Here is a 21,791-nt window from a genome sequence, read left to right on the forward strand (position 1 = left end):
AAAACACCTAGTTCGTTTTTTTCCCTTTCCCCCCCACCATAAAAATTCCTATTGAATCAAAGGGTCTGACAGTTATCCTTAAGTGTGGCAAACCAACTGTTGGTTGCAGCTCTGCAAGGATAAAAGCCCTGAGGAAAGAAAGAAAAAGAGAGATGAGATATTGTTTCTATTCAAAACAAAACAAAAAAATCTAGCTAAAGATTTATTGACTTCACTTTCAGTTAAAGCTCTGTATATACCTTAATTAGTATGCAGTGTCATTCACAAAACAGTCAGAAAACTGAGAAAATCAAAGGCAACAAAAAAGCCAGGAAATTGCACTTCTGGCACTACCTGTTGAAATCTTTTTCAACTGTTTGTTTACTCATCTTACAGATGTGACTCACTTATAAGATCTTAATTATTTAGTGGAGAAGACTTTGCCAGTTTGTGCCACATTCTGTCCCCAGGTGCACAAGGCAGTGCCACCAGAATTGTATGCAAGCACCTAAGTGTTCTTCAGTATCTTAAATGGAAAAGATTCTTTTAGTATTTGTATTGAAGAAGAAACTTACCACTTAAATATGTTGCAGGAAACTTGAATATTCTTTAATTAAATAGCCTAGAACAACCAAACTTGTGTCTGCAGTTGGGAGGGAAGGAAGGAGGGAAACCTGGAAGTAGAGTTGGATGCCAAAAGGGTACTTGGCAGAAAAAATACTGGGAAAAACTCACCACAGATAAAGTGATCATCTCATGATTTTTTTGCAGCCATGATATAGCAAATCATGCCACATTATTGTAGAGGGGGGAAATTGTATCTGAAAGTTTTTCAACTTTCATGGATAATAGATAAATTTTTAATGAACTTCCAGTACTTTCTTTTAAAATATATGACTAAAATAACTAACAATGTTTTTGTGTAGCATAAAGGTGTTTTTCTAGACTTGTCTAGGGACTATATAATGTATTTCACTGGCTCATCATGTAATACCTAACATTTTCTTCCACAATTTTTAACATTTCTATCATATTAATAGAACAATATGAGCCCATTTCTTCAGCTAAGTCACATGTAAGTGTTCTCATGCATGTGAGTTGAAAAATTCCTTAAGTAGCAAAAGATACTGTGTTCATACCTTACTAGGATTCAGCTGTAATCACATTTATAATTGCTTTGACCCTATGCCACTCAGTCCAGTCAATTTACAGTGCTTTTATAAAACCTTCAAAATTATACTTGATCCAAAATTGTTTGCAAGCTAGTAACAGCCAAGGGAAAAGGAAAAAAAAAAAAAAGCCACCAACACAAAACGAAACAGATGAGCCATGAAAAATGTAGCCCAAAACCACAAAGATCACAAAGTCTATAAATTACACTATTCAAACATGTGTGCTCTGATTTCAGATTTAGTCTGTGGACTAGACCAAATTGCACCACTCATCCAAACTTCCTGACCCTTGTAAAGTGCTTGGAATATTATGTAACAGCTTTTAACAGACCAAAATCTTTTGTAAAACACTAATCATTTCATAATCCCATATGAAACTGGTAAATAACCTTGAGTTCATTAACACTAGGGTTACATTAGAGAATATTCCTGGACACATATTCAACAGTCACAAGTTGAACCTCCTACAAAAGCTAGCCAAGCAACTAAAGCTAGCCAACTTCCCCAAATGGTCTCTGTTAGCACAGCTTACATCACAGAGCATTGCAACTTCAGGAGCTGCTCAGGTAAGCATCTTAGCTTGTTTCTTTTCCAATTTAAAAAACTTTGTTCCAAGAAAATACAGCTTTTAAAGAGACATTGTTGTGCTGTTCATCAGTTCTGTTCCCAACAGAAGACCACTTAAAGACCTCTAAAATCCACGTGGTATTTTAAGGCTGGCATCAAAATCTGCTTTTTACAGTGCCTGCTGGGAAGGTGACAGCTTATGAGCTGTTTGTTTTTTCCTAGGTAGCTTCACAACAGATATTTGCTCTCAGCGTGTCCTTACTGTACGTTAGATGCTGCTCTGTGAATAAAGCAGTGCCATAGTGTCACCTAGTGGGAAGTTCTGCGTGCTGACTCTCTTTTTACAGTACCGACAAATAACATGTTAAACAAAAAGGAAAATTGGTGTGTTGGTTTTACCTGCTTTCGGTTATTCCACTTTCCAGTCCACTATACTCCTACTAAAATCTTCCCCCCCCAAAAAAGCAGGCAATATTCAGAGTAGAACAATATATAGACTACTCTTTTCCTCAGAATGTCATTTAATAAATACCTGGTGAATATTTGGCCTTAACTGGCTGATTTAAATATATCCTGAGTTCTGTTGCTGTTCTTTTGATTCTATGACAATATCTTAATGCAAGCTTCTCTTCAATATTCTACCCTATCTTTTCCTTTATTTTCCACAATGACACACATTTCCACCTAATACTATTTCCATTTCCTCTCAGAGACTCTAATGACCTGTGAAATGAGTTTCAAACAGCTGATTCTTTCAGTAGTAACAAGGAATTTTTTCAAAGGTGACAGTAGCTGGTACATGAGGATCCTGGAGCATAAAGTTGTGGGGTTTTGTTTTGGTTTGTTTTTTTCCAAAAAAAGAGAGTATTGATCACTTTGACTCAATACAGGTGTGATGACACAACTGGAAATAACATTGTTTTTTAAAATTCACTCTTTGATTAGAAGTGATTGGAAAGGCTGTTAGCCAAATAGCTGCACTAGAGGTAAATCAACAGTTAAAACTTTTTTCTAATAACTTAATCATTGTTATAATGGGTGAATTCATTCACTGCTGTGGGGTTAAGGCACACTTACAATATTATGAGACTTCTTGCTTGCTTTAAAATAAAAAGAAGCATGAGGAAGGAGAGCATTTAATGCATTCAGTGGCTGACACGATAATATTTAAGTAATTTTCACCAAATACTAATAAGTGAAGCACAATTAAATCATATGGCTGTGTAGCAAAAAAAAAAAATTAGCAAATTTCTTACATACAGTATAAAGTTTCCCATCTGATCTCAGCAGACACCTGAAATAAAATGATCAGATGTTTCTCTAATAGTAACATAAGAAAAGTTAATCACAGGCTTTGCGGTAGTTTCAGATATTTTTACAAAGTATCTAATTATGAGGATGTACAGGGGAGTCTGATGCATCATTACCTTATGGGAGCAACATACTGAGAGGTAAATAGGAGTCTTGGTTTGCTCTTATTTGCACAGTCACAAAACTTTTATGCTCTATTCTTCAGATGTATTGGAAAAGAGAAGTTATTTCAATGCTTAGAATTCTGCTGTGCTTCTCTAGCCCATATTGCCCTGACTGTAATATCGAGTGGATAGAAAAAGGCAGAAAATCAATGTCAGGTCTTACTCAAGTCAAACAGAGGTATATTCATATAGTCAACTGCAAGATAGCAACACACAAAGCTAATAGATACTACTTCCTTATAAACACAGCCAAATACTGCTGGAGTCCACAAGATGGCGTAAAACTTACCTTTATAACCTTTTAGCAAAAGTAGCTTAAAGCCTATACTTAGCTCGCATGAATCATGGATGAATAAGAGGCTGCTGATCTCTGAATTCTGAAAAAAAAAAAAATAAAAGAACTTCCCTGTACTTTGTGCAACAGAAGTTGTTAAATTTTCGATGTCTGAGAAGCCAACAGGACAGAATCAATCTTAAAGTAGCTTATAGTAGGAGAACATAAAAGATACAGACCTGAAGATTTATTTTACTGGAAGACTACTGACATTGATCAACTCTCCTATTCCCTCCACCTTTTCACATTTCTTTACAAAAAAACCTTTTCTCTACGTAGCGAAAAAGCTAGTATCTCATCTACTATCTCTTGATTAAATGAGTGATGTATCTCAAGAACATACAGTTGCTAGATGGAAAAATGGATAATAAGCCATGCATTAGCAGGCTACATCAATATTTGAGACACCCAATAAGGTCAAATTTTCATACCACGGTAATTTCTGTTCCCCTTCATGATAAATCTTTTCTACCAAACACAGCCCAAATATATTAATGAAGTAGCCTTACTGACTACAGTTATTTTGTAATGTCAGTGATGCGAGCAAGCACCTTTTACAACAATGAACCTGTCATATCAATTCACCATTTTAATCAAGATACAATGATTTGTATAGCCAGAGTAATAAAGATCTCTTTAAGCTATCAAAACTTAACTGCAAAAATCTGGGATTTCAAGAGATACTATAAATTTTCGAATTTAAAATGATGTGTGGGAACACAGCGATAAAAACCTGGAAAGTGTATCTTTGTTACTTTGACAACTTGTTTAAAAGCGAAATCTTTTTGTCATCTTCCGCCCCGAGTCTTTAACCAAGAACATCAAGCAAACTGCTCGTTCCTGGAAAGGCTTGCCCTACAGCCCGGCTTACCCCGGCTGCCGCTCTGAGGCCGTGCAGCGGGCTCTGCAGCAGCTGCCCCCCAAAGCTGCGGGTGGGGGGCGGCTCCATTGCTCATGACTCGGGTCATATGACACATTAAAGATGGCTGAAGGGGAGAGTTGCGCCGCATCTGCCGCGGAAATAAAAGACGACTTTGAGATTATTGACAAAAAACAGATTCCTAATACGACTGATCTGAAAAACGAGGAAAAAGAGAAAACGGAAGAAGCGAGGTGGTCTGCTCCTATCTTTTCGCTGGCCAAGAAAGCCTCGGAAAACTTAGCGCTGAGCTATGGCAACGCTCTGAAGTCTGCATCCTTGGTAGGATTCATATCCAAACCAGTCAGCAATGACAGCACAGCAAAAACAAGTATGGTTATGTTTATTTAGTAAACTTGCTTTTACGGTGCACAAATAAGTTTGCTCCCGTAAGTGCTGTTGATGAGTGTCAGTGATGCGTGATTATTACTTTGAATTTATTTTTTAAAAACCTGATGCTGCAGTTTTTCATTTAAGCAAAATTATAAAAACAACACAGATGTAGAACTTAACAAAATTTAATCAGAAGAATTCTCTTAATATATTTGGGAAAACTGACTTTAGTTTAGTGCAGTAGGCTTTCATTTGATTCCTTTTCTCCCTCTCCCTTGAAGTTTGCCTCAGTAGCAGCCTGACTGCCCTCATAAGTGATGTTCGTTATCCTTCTGAGGTGTGCTGGCTCAGAGGAGGAATTATACTGTACTTCTTGTATAGCTTTCATGTCAGACAGTGGACAAGTGAACTAAGATATGGATTTGTTATACATTACTTTTTAGCTATGCTAACAATGCCTTCTATTTAACCACAGCTTGCTTTACTAAACATCTGTATTTGTGGATATAGCAACCATACAGATTTATGGAACAGGTCTCTCAGAACTGAGTTAAAAGGGCTTTAGTTGAATTCGTATGGAAATTAAATCTTAGTGGTATTCATAACACAGCAACAAAAATGTTCAAGTGTAGCAGTAATTGGGCCTGGAGTCTCGTACTCCAGGCTCTCGGACTAGCACTTAATGGTTTTGGAGCAACAGAGCTGTTTTGCTAACTGATGCTGACCTTTTTGTTTTAGATTCTGTCCTGAAAAAAACAAGGTTCTTGTCTTTCCCTGCATCTAGAAGTCTCACACCAGACTTCTCACAAATTTGTTTCCTGGATGCCCATCTTGAGCACCTGGGACCTAACCTGATGAAGGGCAGAATATCCCATTTTCTTTTGCTGTATTTGGAATAATGCTGTGAATAGGTGTAATTCAAAACAACATATAGCATTTGGCAAGAGGTGAGAAATAAAATGCTGTCTTGCCTGAAACGGAGCTTCCACGCTTTGGAATTTTTACAATAATCTTTCAGCTTATCTATAAAGTAAGGGAACGCAACACTACCTCTCCAAACTTTTCAAAGTATTTGGCTAATATATTGATGAATTTTAAGGACAATTCCGTAAGAAAAATCTGTTCATAACTTAAATATGAAATGTGCACAGGTGCTAAATTGCCTGTTTGACATATTCATTTTTACCTTTGACCAAGCACTGTAAACTCAATTTAAAGCAGGTATTTCTAAGAAACAAGCTGAGGCCTGCAAGACCACTTGTGGAAAACTAGCAACTTGCTCCCTGCTGCCATGTTGTTCCAGAGATCTTGTAAGCTCCACCTGCTACTCCAGGTCTGTTGGTGGCATGTAAACTGTGCTACACACTGTAGTCAGCTGGACGTACAGAAAGGCACATCATAAAATCCGTGTCTGCCATTGAGGAAACTATGTCCTGCCTTGCAGAGAAGGCTGAGAGCTACAAGTCTAAACGATATAAACTGAGAAAGACTTGCAGTCTTGAAGACTACAAGATGGAGAACTGTTAGCTTTTCTTCATGCTTCAGTGTTTTCTGACTTCAAAGTGCGCTGAATAATTACAGCAAACAAGGCATAGGGCTTCAAAAAGATGTTAGGATGAAGCTGTTGAATTGAATGAGATGTAAGACTGTGTGACCACATTTTTAAAGATTGCAGCATAATGTCTGTGATCTTTTGTGCTTAGGTAACCCGATTCCTAATCTTTGAGGCTTGGCTTTGTAATGTGTCTAACACCTATCTATTTTGCATGTACCAACTTGTTGTACCAACAGTTTTGCAAAAGATATACTTGACTGTGTAAATCTGCAAGTCAAAAAAAAAATTGCTCAAGTAATTATTCAACTTAATACAGAATCACAGGTTGGAAGGGACCTCAGGGACCTTATTAAGGGACCCTTATTAAGACACTGTTTCATTTAAATTTGTGTTCATTTTTTAAGTCTTGTGGGTTGAGCAAGGCTTACAGGCAAAGTATTCCTGATAAAGTAAAAATTCAAATTCAGGAAACCATCAAAATAAGATGGCGTTGCTACTGAAACACCCCAATACCCAAAGAAAGTCACTGATTTTGTTTCTGCAGTCAGCTTTTTTTCTGTTCCTGATGTGTAACCTGACAGTACTGAGATCAAAATTCAAAACATTACAGCCCTTTTAATCACCAGTCTCAAGACATTATATGCAATTTTGAGGCATCTGCTACATTGATTATAGTCATTGATACAATAGGCTGCTGAGGAGGTAGGACTTTGTGTGCTTTGTGCTTATTAAGATCAACTTAATTAGAATTGATCTCTCTTCTGATACGGGAGTTTTGCTAATTTTTAATCCTAAATTAACGTTATGTGCACAAAAAGGAAGATAATAATGGAAAATTAGTACGGTAAGATACTTTTGTATGGTGTTAGGAATAGCGTTAACAATCTTGCATGTGACTGACACCGGGGCTCTACCTGTTAGACTCAGTCTTCTGCAACTGCTGTTTCTGCAGAAGGGAGTGTGACCATGTTTGATCCACAGGTGACAGCAGGATTCTCCTCATGCAACAGCATTGGCTCAACAGATGATTTAGGTGACCACCGGTCTGCAGCTGGCAGCCCCTGTCAGGACCTGCTGTTGACCGGAGGAAGAAGCAATAGCTGGCAGCCTGTTTTCACCTCGTCCTCCTTCAGGTTTAGGGGAGGGGAGCCTGCCCCGCCTCGGCGGGAGGGGCGGCGCTGACAGGACCCGCTCGCCTCTCCGGGCAGACCCGCAGACCCGTTCTAAAATGGCGCCCGGCGCGGCCCGCCTCGCCACGCTGGGCCTCGCGAGAGGGGGCGGGAGGCGGCGGCGGTGCGTGCGCCGTCGCCGCGGTAACGCGGGCGGGTCGGGGTCGCCTCAGCCCGCGGGTGGGGTCGTCTCCCCACTCCTGCCAGGCCGGACCTGGGCGGCGGGAGGATCCACCCGTGCCTTAAACCCAGCTCGCCTCAAGCCGTTCGTCTCCGCAAGATGGAGACCGAGGCGGGGAGGCACCGCTCTTGTCAGCGCTGCGAGCGGTCCGGAGCGGTGCGTTTCTAAAAACAGCTTTTCTTTCTCCACCCGTGTCCCCCCCCTCCCCGCCCAGGTGCGCGATACCACGCCATGGAGGAGCGGGCCAACCTTATGAACATGATGAAGCTCAGTATCAAAATTCTGATCCAGTCGGCCCTGAGCCTGGGGCGGACCCTGGACTCCGACTTCCCTCCCTTGCAGCAGTTCTTCGTGGTGCTGGAGCACTGCCTCAAGCACGGGCTGAAAGGTGGGCACCCGCTGCCACGCTGAGGAGAGGCAGATAAACGAGTCCCTGTCCTGTCTCGCTGTGTCTCCGGTTCGACTTCTGTATGGTGTTAATATTAATCACATGTGCTGTATGATGCTAATTGGTATTACAGATAGCACTATGCAGTTACCTTCTGATATACCCTGTGTTTTTTGCCTCCTAAACTTGTCAAGGTGTTTTTAATGCCCCCTTTTTGTTGACATACTAGAGGCTGGTAAGACAAAGAAAAACGTAGACTAAAATTTGTAATTCTGGAGTTGGAAGCCTGACACTTTTCCTCACAAACTTATCTTTATACTCTCTTTAGTGAAGAAGACTTTTATTGGACAGAACAAGTCATTCTTTGGTCCTTTGGAGCTAGTGGAAAAACTTTGTCCTGAAGCATCAGATATAGCAACTAGTGTTAAAAATCTGCCAGAGTTGAAGTAAGTTGATTATTGGGGATGATGCATTTCTCTTATACTGCTGGGAAAAAGAATCCTTAGTGTAGTCTCTCCGCTTCCTTAATGGTATCTTGTTCCCAAAGAGAAAGAAGGGTATGCAGGAGGCATTGACTCCTTCAAGAGATAAGGAGGACATCTCAAAATACTCTGTGCTTCTGATTCAAACAGTGCTGCTAGGTTAAAAAACAGCATTTGGAAATTTCTGTAAGCTTGCTAAAAATCACTGTAGAGGCTTCACAGATATTTTCTTCCTTCTTCTTTCCCTCACTGTTATGGCTTTGTCCGATTTTGTGCACGTGCTAGTTGCTGTAGTATTTCATTTGGGTAGTTCAGGATGATGAAAAGAGACTAGTTTTAATGCTAGGATGCATCAATAGTTGGGTTATGGTGATAGTTGAAAAACATGTATGTCTTTCCAAGTTAGGAAGATTTTACAACATATCTCCTGTTCACTGAAGCAATGGGATTTACTCAAACGCTTCTGTGTTCTGGAGAGAAAGCTTTGTAAAGGGAGAGTTTTGAATTGTATAAGTCTAGTTAATAAACCATTTTATTTTTACCAAAACATGCAACTTTTCATTGTAGGACTGCTGTAGGAAGAGGAAGGGCTTGGCTTTATCTAGCACTCATGCAAAAGAAACTGGCAGACTATCTCAAAGTACTCTTGGACCATAAGCATCTATTAAGGTAACAGTACAGACATGCGTACTCACTGAATTGTGTTCACTGAGTCACTGAAACCTTTCGTTGTTGTAGTAAGAGGTCATTAATTGACCAGTTAAACTTTAAGCTTTTCCTTGCAACCTGAAGAGGACCAAGTTGTTCATTGTTTTTGCAGTGAACCTACAGAGGAAGGAGGAGAGTATTTTCTGTGAGAGTTCTGCATCTTCCACCTTGTGGAATAAATTAGCAAGGAGGGAGCTTTATGTGGACTACATTAGTATTTATATGATTTCAGTGATGGACGCATCATTATAATCGTTATGATGTGCAGTGATGCCTTATACTTCTTCTAGTGAATTTTACGAAGCTGATGCGCTGATGATGGAGGAGGAAGGAGCAGTCATTGTGGGTCTGCTAGTTGGACTGAACGTTATCGATGCAAACCTTTGCTTGAAAGGAGAAGACTTGGACTCCCAGGTGAAGATTAAAGCTTAAATGAGATTGGTCTGTGTAAGATTCCAGTAAAATTAAGCACATCCATAAATACTTGACTGAGATGAGTCCAGAAATCTTAAATGTGGTATGCAGCTAGGGTTTGCCATTGTTTTCATAAGCAGGCATTTGAATTGAATTGAAATTGGATGACCTAGCTAATTACAAGAGAGAACATTGTCAAGATCAATCTGTTAGGGACTTACGGGAGGTTTTGCTTTGAGGAGGAATGGTGGTTTCCCTTTGGCTTTGGTGTGTGAGGGGGTGACGTCACATACATCTGTTGCTTTAACAAAACAGCCCAGGAGTATAAGGAATGTTTTGAAGTATTTGTGGTCCAAACAAATAAGTGCCTTAGATGAATCTGTGCTGATCTTACTGTAAGTATCTTGTAATTTGAGACCATGTCCTCTGTCAGCCAATCTGTTTACTTTTGAGTTAGGTAAATTTTGACTAAAGGGGTCAGTAGCATTGCAGAAGTCTAATTCTCTTTCTAAACTGTAAATTAAAAACTGGTGTTGCTATAATTTTATTCTTATTAACCTTTTTGTTCTTTAAAAGATAATGTTGCAGAAGGCAATGTTGAAATTATCCTGCCCGTTCTACAAATTATTAATATGGCTAACTCTTAATTTCTTTGTAAGAATTCAAAGAACTGCTTGAATGTCATATCTCCATAAGATACTGTGTTTGTTTTCAGAAAGCATGATTTAAGTTCTTTTTTCTTTTTCTGTTTGTTTGGGTGGGTTGGTTGGTTGGGGTGGGTTTTTTTGGGGGGGCAGGGTGGTGCAGGGGGAATGTCACATGTGGCAGCTCATCATGTTTCCCATGTTGAATCAAAAAAAAAAAGTACATCAGTATCCATCTCTTTAAGTAGCAGTTTGTGGAGATGCTGTCAAAACTAATAACTGCTAGAAACTGAGAACACTGAATATGGTTATTTTGATGATTTTATGACAAACACTAGCTTGTACATTTGCTTCAGCTGGAAAGAATATAGGTATTAGCTGTCTTTCTAAGCTTAAACTTCAGATGTTTACCTTTTTCCAAATATGAGGTAATGCCTGCTGCTATGCAGAATTGCACTGTGCAGGTGTCTTAATGTCTTAAATATATTTTTCAGGTTGGAGTGATTGATTTTTCCTTGTACCTTAAGGAAACGCAGGACAGTGATGGCAAACAGTATGTATGGTGAATTATTGATTCTAAACTGGTATGGTTTTTTTGTAGAACAAACCTGTCAGGCACTCGTGGGAGCACGTGAGTGGTAGAGATCTTAAACTTTTTTAATCATCCAAAGAAAATAATCCAAACCAGATTTTGTTAGCTAAACAAAAGTATTAACATTCAGAGGTTGAGCTCATGGTAGCTTTAACAGTACAGTGTGGAAAGTTTGTGTCTTGAGCTGGGAGCAAATTGAAAGCACCCAGAATTTTAGGTTGTGTTTTTACTGGGTTTTAGGAGACACGATCTGCCAGGTCACCCACTACTAAATCACTGCGTTGTTCTTAAGCATTGTTTCAGAAATGCTCGCAATTAAGTAGTTGTCTTTGTAGGAGAGATTAGTTATGGAGGATAAAAAGTACTTTTAGATGAAATGTTAGGTGGATTAGAGGCTGCAACTGGTAGCATCACTGTATCTAGACCTGTAGCGAACGGAGAGGGCTTCATAGTTGTGTGCTTCCTGCACTTCAGAGCATTTCACTGTTCAGCTGCTGAGAAGAAGCAGCTAAAGAGCTGCTTCACCTCCCCCATGCTTCCAGTCTAGCTCAGGCACAAGTATTTTTATAAGAAAAGGAGAAAAGATTTTACCTCTGTTTGCAAGTCTGTGCTGAAAACTCTAGTACAGACTAACACTTCAGAATGAAGGAGTTTCTTCTCAATAAATTCTCCCTTCTACAACTAGAGATGGAGGGATTACAGCTGTCCTGGACCAAAAGCATTATGTGGAAGAACTTAACCGACATCTAAGGTGGGATTTTAATCTATTCTAATGTACAAACACTCATCCTGTTTAACTTTTTCAATATGGCTTTGACTGTCTCTGCTGTCAATCCTGTAGTTTTTTGTCTGATATTGAAATGCCTTTTCTGATTATTTCCCAAAGTCTTAGTTTCATTTTGTAATCCTAATCTTCTGATGACATGCGATGCAGAAAACAAGTCTGTCTAATAATAGGTGACTTTTTTGAGACTCACCTAGTGATTAACAGAAGATTTTGGACATACTTTTTCAAGAGAAAACTGTTACGAATGCATCTGGAAATTCATTCTTTAGAGGAAGAGTCTCTGTTCTTCCCCCATAGGTTGCTCAGTGGGAGGAGCAGGCCTTACTTACCCTCTTGAGCATCAGAGGGGTGTTAAGACTGCAAAAGCTAAGCCAGAACAGGGCTGCTGACTAATATGGTAGGCTGCCAACTGTAGGGAAATGAGTGGTCCTCTCAGAGCTTAAGAGGGACAATTGTCCTTCCTCTGGGTTTTTTGCCAGCTCACCAAAGTATTTCATTGTTAACAAATGTAAGACAGTAAGAGTATGGTTGAGGATAGGAATATATGTCGAACACTGGCACTTCTTTTACTGTTTTTATGCATCTGTGTTCCTTGCTGCAGTTGCACGGTTGCAGATCTTCAGAACAAAATAGACTGTTTGGAAAAGACCAATTCAAAACTCCAGGAAGAGGTTTGTGTCTGGTCCGTTAAATATTTCTCATAGCTCTTTTCCATCAGAGGCAAAACTCCCTGAAAGGTCTGTGGAAAGCTTCTACATTATGGTAGCTGTTAAAATGCTTTTGGGCATGTACTTGCTAGACGGGTTTCCTTAGTCAAGGTTTTTATCTTGCAATGGTGTCTCCGCCCAAAAGTAATCATACCACTATGATGAACATGATTTGTCCCTCTTCTTCTGCACGTGTGTGTCTGTATGTATTTGTCATGTGCGTTAAACAGAACTCAGAAAAAGAGAAGGAAAAGAATCACACTTCAATTAGCAAGTCTTTCCTAGCTGGGAACTGAAATAGAATCCAGCAGCATGCGAGACAATGGTTGTTCTGTTTTTTGTTGTGATGGTGTTGTTTTACTGTTTATGTATAGATTAACATATATATGAGTTCAGAGTCTGTGTAGTCTAATCGCAACACTTTTGGGGGTTTTTCCACTTGAAAGTGCCATAAGGTTCCCCCAGTGAATGTCAGACCTGACTTGCTCTATGGCTTTCTAGTTCATACCAGAATGAATACCACAGGTCACAGATCTGTGGTGGATTTTAGCCTTTTATACTCGGATGCATTTCTTTGCACAGTTAATATTTAAAAATAATCGATGAGGGCATGAAGCAGAAGTCAAGTGAACAAATGCTGGTGGGCTTATTAATTTAGGCTGTACAGTGAGGATGGCTGCAGAAGGGTCAGGCAGCTTCTGGGGACAGTTGGGGGGCGAAAGGGGAAGTGAGCAGCACACCTGCTACAAAGGCAGAGCAAATAAGTTTAGTATTCCTCCAGATGTGGCATGCTTGTACAGTGATTAAATATAGATATTCTCTTTGTAAACAGCTTGCGGCAGCAACTGACCGAATTGGATCACTTCAGGAAGAGCAGCAGCAGTTAAAACAACAAAACGAATTAATTCGTGAACGGAGTGAAAAAAGCGTAGAGGTGGGACACCTATTTAAAGATGATGAGGATCCTTAAAATAAGTGATCTCTTTTGATCAACTGTAGTTAGGGCTCTCAAAAGCACTTTGAACTGGAATGCTAAGCAGAGTTGAGCATACTGCTGTATAGGTCACAGGTTTTGTGTGTAGTATGCACAAGCGTTAGATTTTGCTGTTCTTTACTACACAAATATATACTTGCAGAAGAGAGAAAGCATTAAAAGTATTAGAATGGTTTCTTTTTATTTTACTAGTCTTTGAAATTTCAGCTAATTAACGTTTGCTGCCTTATTAGTTGTAAAATAGTAGGATTTTACTTGAAATTGCACATAGAAATACTGTGTTACACACAAGAAATTAAGGCATACTTTAAATGCATAGCTTTGTGATCCAAGTGGCTTTTTTGCTGATGTTTCTTTTAGGTAACAAAAGAGGATACAAAAGTAGAATTGGATACTTACAGGCAGTCACGCCAGGGTCTTGATGAAATGTACAGTGATGTTTGGAAGCAGTTGAAAGAAGAAAAAAAAATTAGGCTGGTAAGGAGACTTAACAATAGGAATTGAAATGAAAGATCCAGGATTCTGCATGCTTTAAGGCAGCATTACAAATCGAAGATGTATGCTGTGCACTTTTTGCAGCTATTCAGGATTCATAAAGGCATTGCAAGCAAGACGGTGGGTATTGGTCATTAACTGTGTCTGTAAAGTACTGGAAATTAGGACTTTGGGAATGCTGAAAATAAAACGTCTTCCCCTGTTTAAGAACCTACCGGCATTATTATTGCAGAGACTAAGATCAGAACACACAGAGTGGCAGCTGTCTTCATGGAGGAAAGCATGGTATATGCTCAGCAGTCACTTACCCAGTGACATGCTAATCAGTGAGTGGTGAAGAGGCTGCCCAAGCTTGCTGAAGCCTACGGCTCTAAGTTATCCCAACTCCAGGAGAAATGCTGCACTTGACAGGCTGCTAAGTTACACCCTGAGCTCTGCAATTCATGCCAGCAGATCTGCACCCTGATCTGGAGAGCTGGGATAGTGTTTTGGTCTTACTAACTTAATGTATTATTTGAGACCTGACTGTTCTGTAATATCATAGTTCAGTATTATCTCAGAGTAATACAGAGTTTGTGAGTGGGGTCATGTGGGTTTTGGAAATGCTTATCCCTGACGTATGGCTAGATAGCAGTAACTAGGAAATCTCTTTGTAAGGAACTAGAGAAAGAGTTGGAGCTACAAATTGGAATGAAAACAGAAATGGAAATTGCCATGAAACTTCTGGAAAAAGATACTCACGAAAAACAAGACACTTTAGTTGCACTTCGCCAACAGTTAGAAGACGTGAAGGCTATTAACCTGCAGATGTTTCACAAATCTCAGGTATGTACCTAGTGGAGAACAGAAAGAACAGCTGTAGTAGTGGTCTTTTGCACGTTACTTGTGTGCTGGGGGTGCATGTGCACTTAAATGCATCTGAAGTAATACTTAGATGCAACAATTTTCTTAAGAATATCTATTTTAGAACTGTTTAATTTTTTTATTACGCTTCATTATTGGTATTATATTGGGTACGTCTGGAAAGAAAGGGGGTTTCCTTCAGTATGCTGCGTAGTGTGCCATAGGATCATCCAGCAAATGCTGAGACAAATGAACTCTCCCAGGGGAGAAGGTGTTTGCAAGGGTCCTTTGCTCTAACCACTGAATGATTAGTCTTTTAAAAAATTACTTACTGCAGCCAAGAACTGTCTTGGTTCTCCTTCCTGTCTGTGTTGTCTTGCCTTTCACTTGCACCACATTTAACAGTGTTTACTGTAGAAACCAACAATAAGCCTCTCTAAACCAATAGAAAACTATCAGTTATTTTTGCCTGTCTCCTGTAGTCTGTACCCAGAGGGTCAGCTGAGTGCTATAGCCTGTGGAAAGGCAACACTGGATTTGGGGAGGGAGGAACTCTGTGGTTAGGCCAGCCTCTGGAGCTACCCAGAAGTTGGTGGATTGGTTTAGGTATATTGTTATACCCCCTTCAGCAGAAGACCTGGCTCTCCAGATGTAAGATGGTTTGAGAAGTAAAATGGAAATAATTTTGCTTTCTGGGCCTGTCTCCCTTCCTCAGTCTCTTCCTTACCCTGGCAGTTTTTAGAGTTTACTTTCTCCATCCTTCGTGTCATTTACATTGCAGGGACTTGGGGATGGTTTGGGTTTTCTTGTTGTTGTTTTTTGGGTGGGTTGTGGTGTTTTGTCTTTTTTTTCAATTGGAAAAAAAATACACTGATGGGTGTTTCTACAAGGAGGTGACAGAGGAGTAGTGTTCACCCAAAGTCTACAGAGCGTGTCTCCCTTAATGAGAGTTTAACTAGACTTCCCCTCCCGTACTTGGTGCCAGAAATCCTGGGGGATTCCTCTCAAGTTTTATGGACTGTTTCCTGATGCCTCTTCAGTCTTTATCCAGGCCTTTGCCTCCTTCACAGATGCACAGAAACTTGGGAGGCAATGGCTGGTGAAACCCCCGTGCTGAGGTATGCCTTTGCTTTCAGAAGAAGTATTGATTTGGGGTTTTTTTTGGCTTCCTGGTTCCATGCTCACTGAGTGCAGCTGTTACATTCAAATCATAATTGATATTCATATCCTGTTGATTTAATCTGATAATTACTTTCTTCAAGCTTGTTTCTAAAGAGAAGATTTTTGGCTTGTAGCTGATCTCAGAGGTCAAAACTTTGTAAAGTTTTTTTTCCTGAGCTCCTAACAAAACAAGTTGAGGAGTGTCTGCTCTGGTATTATCAGCATTTTGTTTGTACATTCCAGTTCAACGCAGGCATGGCCTGCAGCAAGCTAAACATTCTTTATCTAGTGGCAGACCTTTATTAAACACTAACATGTTCTGCTTTAGAAAAATAAAATGTATTACCTGGAATATTTATTCACTTATTCCTACAGAACGCGGAATGTTCATTACAACAGAAAATGGAAGCCATATCCTCTTTTGAAGGAAAAACAAATGAGATGATGTCCTCTATGAAACAAATGGAAGAGAGGTAATAATTACAAGTTCAAAAAGTCAACACTGAAATCAGTAGAAAGTTTCCAGCTGGAACCTTTACAGCATAACCTTCCATATGCCTCCTGCAGACGTGGGCATACATGCCAGCATGACGTTTGTTCTCCTTTCCCCTCCTTATCACCCTCTGCACTCACCTGTATTCTTTTCCCAGGCAAATGTGCCCATAATTGACCCATTCGAAAACCATAGCTGTTTCCATAGGCAGGCTGTTTAAAAACATGATGACTTTAGTTTAAGAATGGGTGTGACTCTCGCTTTAGAGGTTTTCTTTAGGTTTAGGGGTTTTTTTTCCCAGAAACAGTTGCTTTCAACAGTTCTGTACATGTCCCTTACTTTGTAGATTACAGCATGCAGAGAAGGCAAGGCAGGCAGCAGAAGAAAGATGCAACAAGATGAAGCAAGAGCTTGCTGGCAAGCTTGACACTTGCCGGCAACAGATGTCCCAGCTGGATAGCAAATGGTATTTAATCTGATCAGGTTTTTTTCCTTCCCTTCTGCTTTCTACTCCTTTTGTGCTCAGACCTAAAGAGGGTAGGTTTGCATTGTTATATTGGGTTCAGCAGGTATTGACAGAAGTATGCACGGTCTAGGGAAGCACAGAGCTTCTGGATAGTGCACGGAGAGCATGAGGGTTTTGAAATGCCTTTTCCAGAACATCCGGTTTGAGCAGAGAGTGCCAGTAGAAATGGCAATGGAGTTTTCCATTGCTTTTTTAGTAAATCAGGAGATAGATACGGTCATGCTTGTAGGCTGAGTGTGTAAGTGACTGTCATCCAAATGGAGTGGGGTTTTGGAAGGGTTTGGGGAGCATCCTGGTGTTCTTAGGGAGTGTTAATCCTCTAAAGGTTTCTAATAACTATAGAAAATGCTTCTTTCACTGGTCAGACTTCAGGGCAGAGCATCATTTTTAAACATGGCTGTTTAAACACGTGTAGTTAAATATGTCCATGTGGGGACTGGGTTTGGGGTTTTGGTTTTGGGGTGGTATTTGTTTCTTTTTTTCTTCTAGCCATTCATTGCTGCTTGTTTTCTGTGACCTGCGAATGCTAATATAGTTCTTGAAGTCTGCTGCCATAACAACTGTGTTCTTTCCTTTCCCAGAACACCGCCCTAGTTTTTGCCCTCTTTTGGACAAGGTTTCTTCTTCTCATACTGTTGCTATGCTTAAGTGCTGTAGGATATTCTTCTTTAGGGTTTCTTAGAATACATTTTTTTAAATAGCTCAACTCTGGAAAAGGAGTTAAAATCTGAAAAGGAACAGAGACAGACTTTGCAAAGAGAACTACACCAAGAGAAGGATGCTACCACTCTGCTTAAAACAGAACTGCAACAAATGGAAGGACTGAAACAGGTACGGACGGTGCAAACGTGCCCAGCATTCGGGAGTAAAGCTGACTTAGACCCAGTGCAATGTTGGCAGTAGAGTAATTTCTTCTGTACCGCTCTCCTCTGAGTGTTTTCAACTGCTTGGCTGACATGAATGCAAACCTGCACACGAAATGGCAAGGGAAGGAATGTGGAGCAGTACAGGGCTCAGGCAGGGAAAACAGCTTAGCTAGAGGTGGCCGAGGAGGGTTCAGTCTGACCTGCCTTAGCTGCGCAAGGCTCTGAGCCGTTCATCAGTCAGGAGCTGAAGCTGCGGCAGGACAGCTGGGGACGAGAAGCTGCTCAGCTGTCCCGTGGTGAGACACCCCTGCTCAGGGGGGAAGTGGCAAGGTCAGAGCTTTCAGTGGCTGTGTGGAGTCTTTCAGCTGTAGGTAATAAAACAGGAACCCATTTTCAGGCATTCAGAACAACTGAATGTGATTTATTTTAAGCATGAACATTCTTCTTAATCTGAAAAGAATTTGCTCCTGTCCATTAAGCAGTTTAGATTATGAAGGCATGATTGTACCCCAGTGTCTGCCTACACACCCGTGGTGGGCGTAAGGCTGCTGCATCCCAGCCGTGGTCAAGGATGTTTAAAGCCTGAAAATCTTTCTGTCTTTCTGGTAAATATGGTTAGATGACTTCAGTGTTTGTGCTCTACAAGAAGCCCTGGGTAGTTCACTCAGGTAATCCTAAAAATCAAGCCTTAATGGAAAATAGGTAGCTTTGTAAAGGAGCTGCTTCTTGTGAACAGGTTGTTCGGACAGACTGTCTGATCTAGATTATAGGTCAAACCTATCACACGAAACACTTGACTTTGTGCTTAATCTTATAGGAACTGAGAAAATTGCAAGATGAGAAGCAGAACTTGGAGAAAGTCTGTGAGGAGCAGGAACAAGCTCTTCAAGAAATGGGCCTTCATCTCAGCCAGTAAGTTCTAGGAACTGAACTCCTATAAGTGATGTGACCTGGAGGAGGGAGTATCAAACTAATACAAATAATTGTGAAACCCATCCAGTGATAAAAATTAACAAATGTGAGAATTTTAGGAGGCAATTACTATGCATGAGAAACTAAACAGCTGTGAAATAAAAGTGAGGGGAGATCCTTGCATGAGTGAACTGGCTGAGACAGGAAACAGTACAGTAAATACTTAGTTCCTGCAGTGGAACCGTGCTTTTCCCACATTCGTCTGAATACACTGAAAAGGTGACGGAGGTCGGGGCGACCTGATACCCCAGGGCGATGGAGCTTGGGGCTCCCTGGTGGCACCGAGCGGCTCAGAGCCCAGACAGGGAGCTGGCTGAGCCAGGGGGTCAGAGGCAGTGGAAGGGCAGGTAAAAAAGCCACAACTAAACATGACATCATGCAGAGGGCACTGGTTTTTTTTTTTCCCCAGATCAAAGTTGAAGATGGAAGATATTAAAGAAGTAAATAAAGCGCTGAAGGTACTCTGCATCTCATGGCTTTCGAAAAATACCAACAACGTTGGTAAACTGCCTTTGAATTCTGTTTTATACATTTATTTGTATCTACCGTGAGGTTATCGTTCCCATTCTTCTAGGGTCATACCTGGCTGAAGGACGATGAAGCAACGCACTGCAAGCAATGTGAAAAGGAATTCTCTATCTCAAGAAGGAAGGTAGTGTTGTTCAGTGGAAGTTTCTCTTCTTTTTTTTCCATGACAAAACAAAAACTGCATGGTTTGCCTGGGAAGACCGACACTGCTTCGAGCCCAGACCTCGTTGGCACGATAACTACATAGAGGAGTGATTTGGTGTTTCCCATCCTAAAAATAACATCGTTGGGCCGGGCCTTTTCGTTGGTGGGGAGCTGTTGTGGGCTGCGCTCTCCGGGATGCGCTCCTTCTCCCTGCCCAGCTGGCCCTTTGCTGTGAGGGCCGGATGCCAACAGGCTATGCTGCGCCGTCAGGCACCGGGTGCTGCTGCCGGGGTGCGGGACAGCTCGCTCTCGGGGCTTTCCTGAAAGGCCGGCCCCGGCTGTGCGGGGACCTGCCCAGGGCCTGTGGGGAGCTGTGGGACGGTGGCAGGGCTCCTCCACCCCCGGCTGGGCCCGTGGTGCCGGCGAGCCAGGGCAAGGGTCACAGTGCTTCACCTCCAGCCCTCTGCGCAGGGGATGCGCTGCTGGGAGGGCTGGGCCTGCTGGGGAGCGGAGGGCAGCAGCCGTGGGCTCTGAAAGCTTTTGTAAGCTCTGATGTCTCTCTTCTGATGGTCGATTTTTTGGCAGCTGTGCTTATTCTAACTCTCTTTGTAGCATCACTGCAGAAACTGCGGGGACATCTTCTGCAACACTTGCTCCAGCAACGAACTTGCACTGCCGTCGTATCCTAAACCCGTCCGCGTTTGCGATACTTGTCACACTTTACTACTTCAGCGGTGTTCATCCAACTCCTCCTAAGGCTTTCGTAACCTCGACAGGACCGTGCTAACATTGGAAATGTAGCCATTGTTTTTTTAATTCTGAGTTCCAGACATCTCTGTGCAGCAGGCTGGCTGGTCTCTAGGATTTTCCACTCTTAAAACAGAGCAGTGTAAAATAATTTGCAGGGATTATGCAAGCTAATATTTCGCCAACTGGAAGAATTAAGAAAATTAAATTGACTGTAATTTCCCTTAAAGTGCAAATTCCCTTTTCTGATTTTTATAGATATTTGTATTAAAATTTGTATATGGCGTTTCTACATTTATTTGATCCCTCCGGATGTTGCACATTAACTTCAGTCCCTCTGTATTGTCGCTGTAGGTGCTGTTGTGTTTCACGGGCTCGTGTACAGTTTTGTATTTGAGTGCAGAGAAGCAAAGTCGATTTATGAATTGTCAATAGAAAGAGCTTTATGATGAGCATCAATGAATGTGCCTTCAGTTCACTGCAGTCACTTGTTCTGAAAGTCGCTGTGCCCACAGAACTGTAGTTACACAATAAAGCCTTTTGCAGAAACTAAAACCAGGCTTGAAGGTCTCATGTTTAACAGCTGTCAGGCACGGAGCCTGGAAGCGTGAGCGCTTGCGTGGCTGAGTGTGTTGAGGGCTTCAGCTGGAGATACCAGACTGCACCTAACAACTGCCTGCAGCTGGTGGGCTCTGTGTTCTCCTGGAAGGGGGCAGGTGAAGCCAGTGCTCCACAGCAGCAACTGACCGCTTCCCTGCGGCCCCAGGGAACCAGCAGGCAGTGCCTCCAGCTCGCCGAGATGCAGCAGGGCAGTTGATCCTGCCGGCTGTTACGACTTCTGCATGGCTCTTGCTGATGATGTCACTTTCTCATGCCTGAGCAAGGCAGCGCGCAGGCCAAGGTACGCCACTCCCAGCAGTCTGCGATACACCAGCCACTACCCTGTGCCAAGGCAGTAGCTGCCCAGTCCCACCACTAACAGGGGAAGCGAAGGCAGCCCCATGCCCAGCAGCACCTGGGCAAGCACCACACAATGCACCACAGCTCTTTGGCTGCAGGCAGTGGCTCTCACTGGCTCAGGCTTCCTTTGGGGCAGCACAAGCCCCACCAGCCCATTCTGCCCTTCAGCAACCTGGTTCTCCCAGCCCAGGGACCCTGAGCCCTGCTCCAGCCCCAGCAATGGCTGTTGTCAGCAGCTGTCACTGGGACAGGCTTGTGCCAGGGCAGGGACAACAGCACAGCCCCAGTGCTGAGGAACAACACGATGGGCTCCTCCTCACTGCAAAGAGGGACCTCCAACTCCTAACACCAAGGGAAGAATGGGTAACTGGAAAGGGCAGTGGTGAACTGTGGCAGCCCCCAGGAAGCAGGGGCCATTCCAGCACTTAAAGCAGTGACTGAGCTGCGCGTGGAACCACACCATTAAGCAGAATGCTTTGCAGGTTGCATTTATTGAAACATTGCAGTGAACAGCCAAGTCAGCAAGGGGTTCTCCAGGTGAGTCAGCCAGTACCCAAACAGCTCCTGGCCCTGGGAGAGCTGGAGCAGCTGTGCAGGACAGCTCAGCCCCATCCCAGCCCCAGGGCACTTTGAACCACCCCACACAGGGCCCTGGT

General features: G+C 42.0%; 1 protein-coding gene across 2 annotated transcripts; it reads left to right on the forward strand.

The window, feature by feature from the left end:
- The first annotated feature begins 4,486 nt into the window (after positions 1-4,486).
- Positions 4,487-20,730, forward strand: RUFY1 (RUN and FYVE domain containing 1). 2 transcript variants are annotated; one of them, XM_064458421.1, is made up of 18 exons: positions 4,487-4,777; positions 7,899-8,072; positions 8,401-8,518; positions 9,122-9,223; positions 9,553-9,676; positions 10,815-10,873; positions 11,598-11,663; positions 12,301-12,370; positions 13,239-13,340; positions 13,761-13,877; positions 14,553-14,720; positions 16,275-16,372; positions 16,739-16,858; positions 17,620-17,749; positions 18,602-18,696; positions 19,166-19,214; positions 19,331-19,408; positions 20,041-20,730. In XM_064458421.1, exons 1-18 carry the CDS (start codon positions 4,510-4,512, stop codon positions 20,182-20,184), a joined length of 2,082 nt encoding a protein of 693 aa, XP_064314491.1. In that variant the 5' UTR covers positions 4,487-4,509; the 3' UTR covers positions 20,185-20,730. The 2 variants fall into 2 exon arrangements, with proteins under 2 accessions (XP_064314491.1, XP_064314493.1); XM_064458423.1 differs by having other exon boundaries at positions 4,593-4,728.
- The last annotated feature ends 1,061 nt before the right edge of the window (positions 20,731-21,791 follow it).

The sequence above is a fragment of the Phalacrocorax carbo genome, chromosome 8 (genome assembly GCF_963921805.1).
Source record: "Phalacrocorax carbo chromosome 8, bPhaCar2.1, whole genome shotgun sequence".
Classification (NCBI taxonomy): domain Eukaryota; kingdom Metazoa; phylum Chordata; class Aves; order Suliformes; family Phalacrocoracidae; genus Phalacrocorax; species Phalacrocorax carbo.

Excerpts from the sequence above, each read along its gene's own strand:
- RUFY1 (XM_064458421.1), top strand. The coding sequence starts at position 4,510 with ATGGCTGAAGGGGAGAGTTGCGCCGCATCTGCCGCGGAAATAAAAGAC. Across the intron at positions 8,073-8,400 it reads CCTCAAGCACGGGCTGAAAG|TGAAGAAGACTTTTATTGGA; the intron begins GTGGGCACCCGC and ends TACTCTCTTTAG. Across the intron at positions 12,371-13,238 it reads ATTCAAAACTCCAGGAAGAG|CTTGCGGCAGCAACTGACCG; the intron begins GTTTGTGTCTGG and ends CTTTGTAAACAG.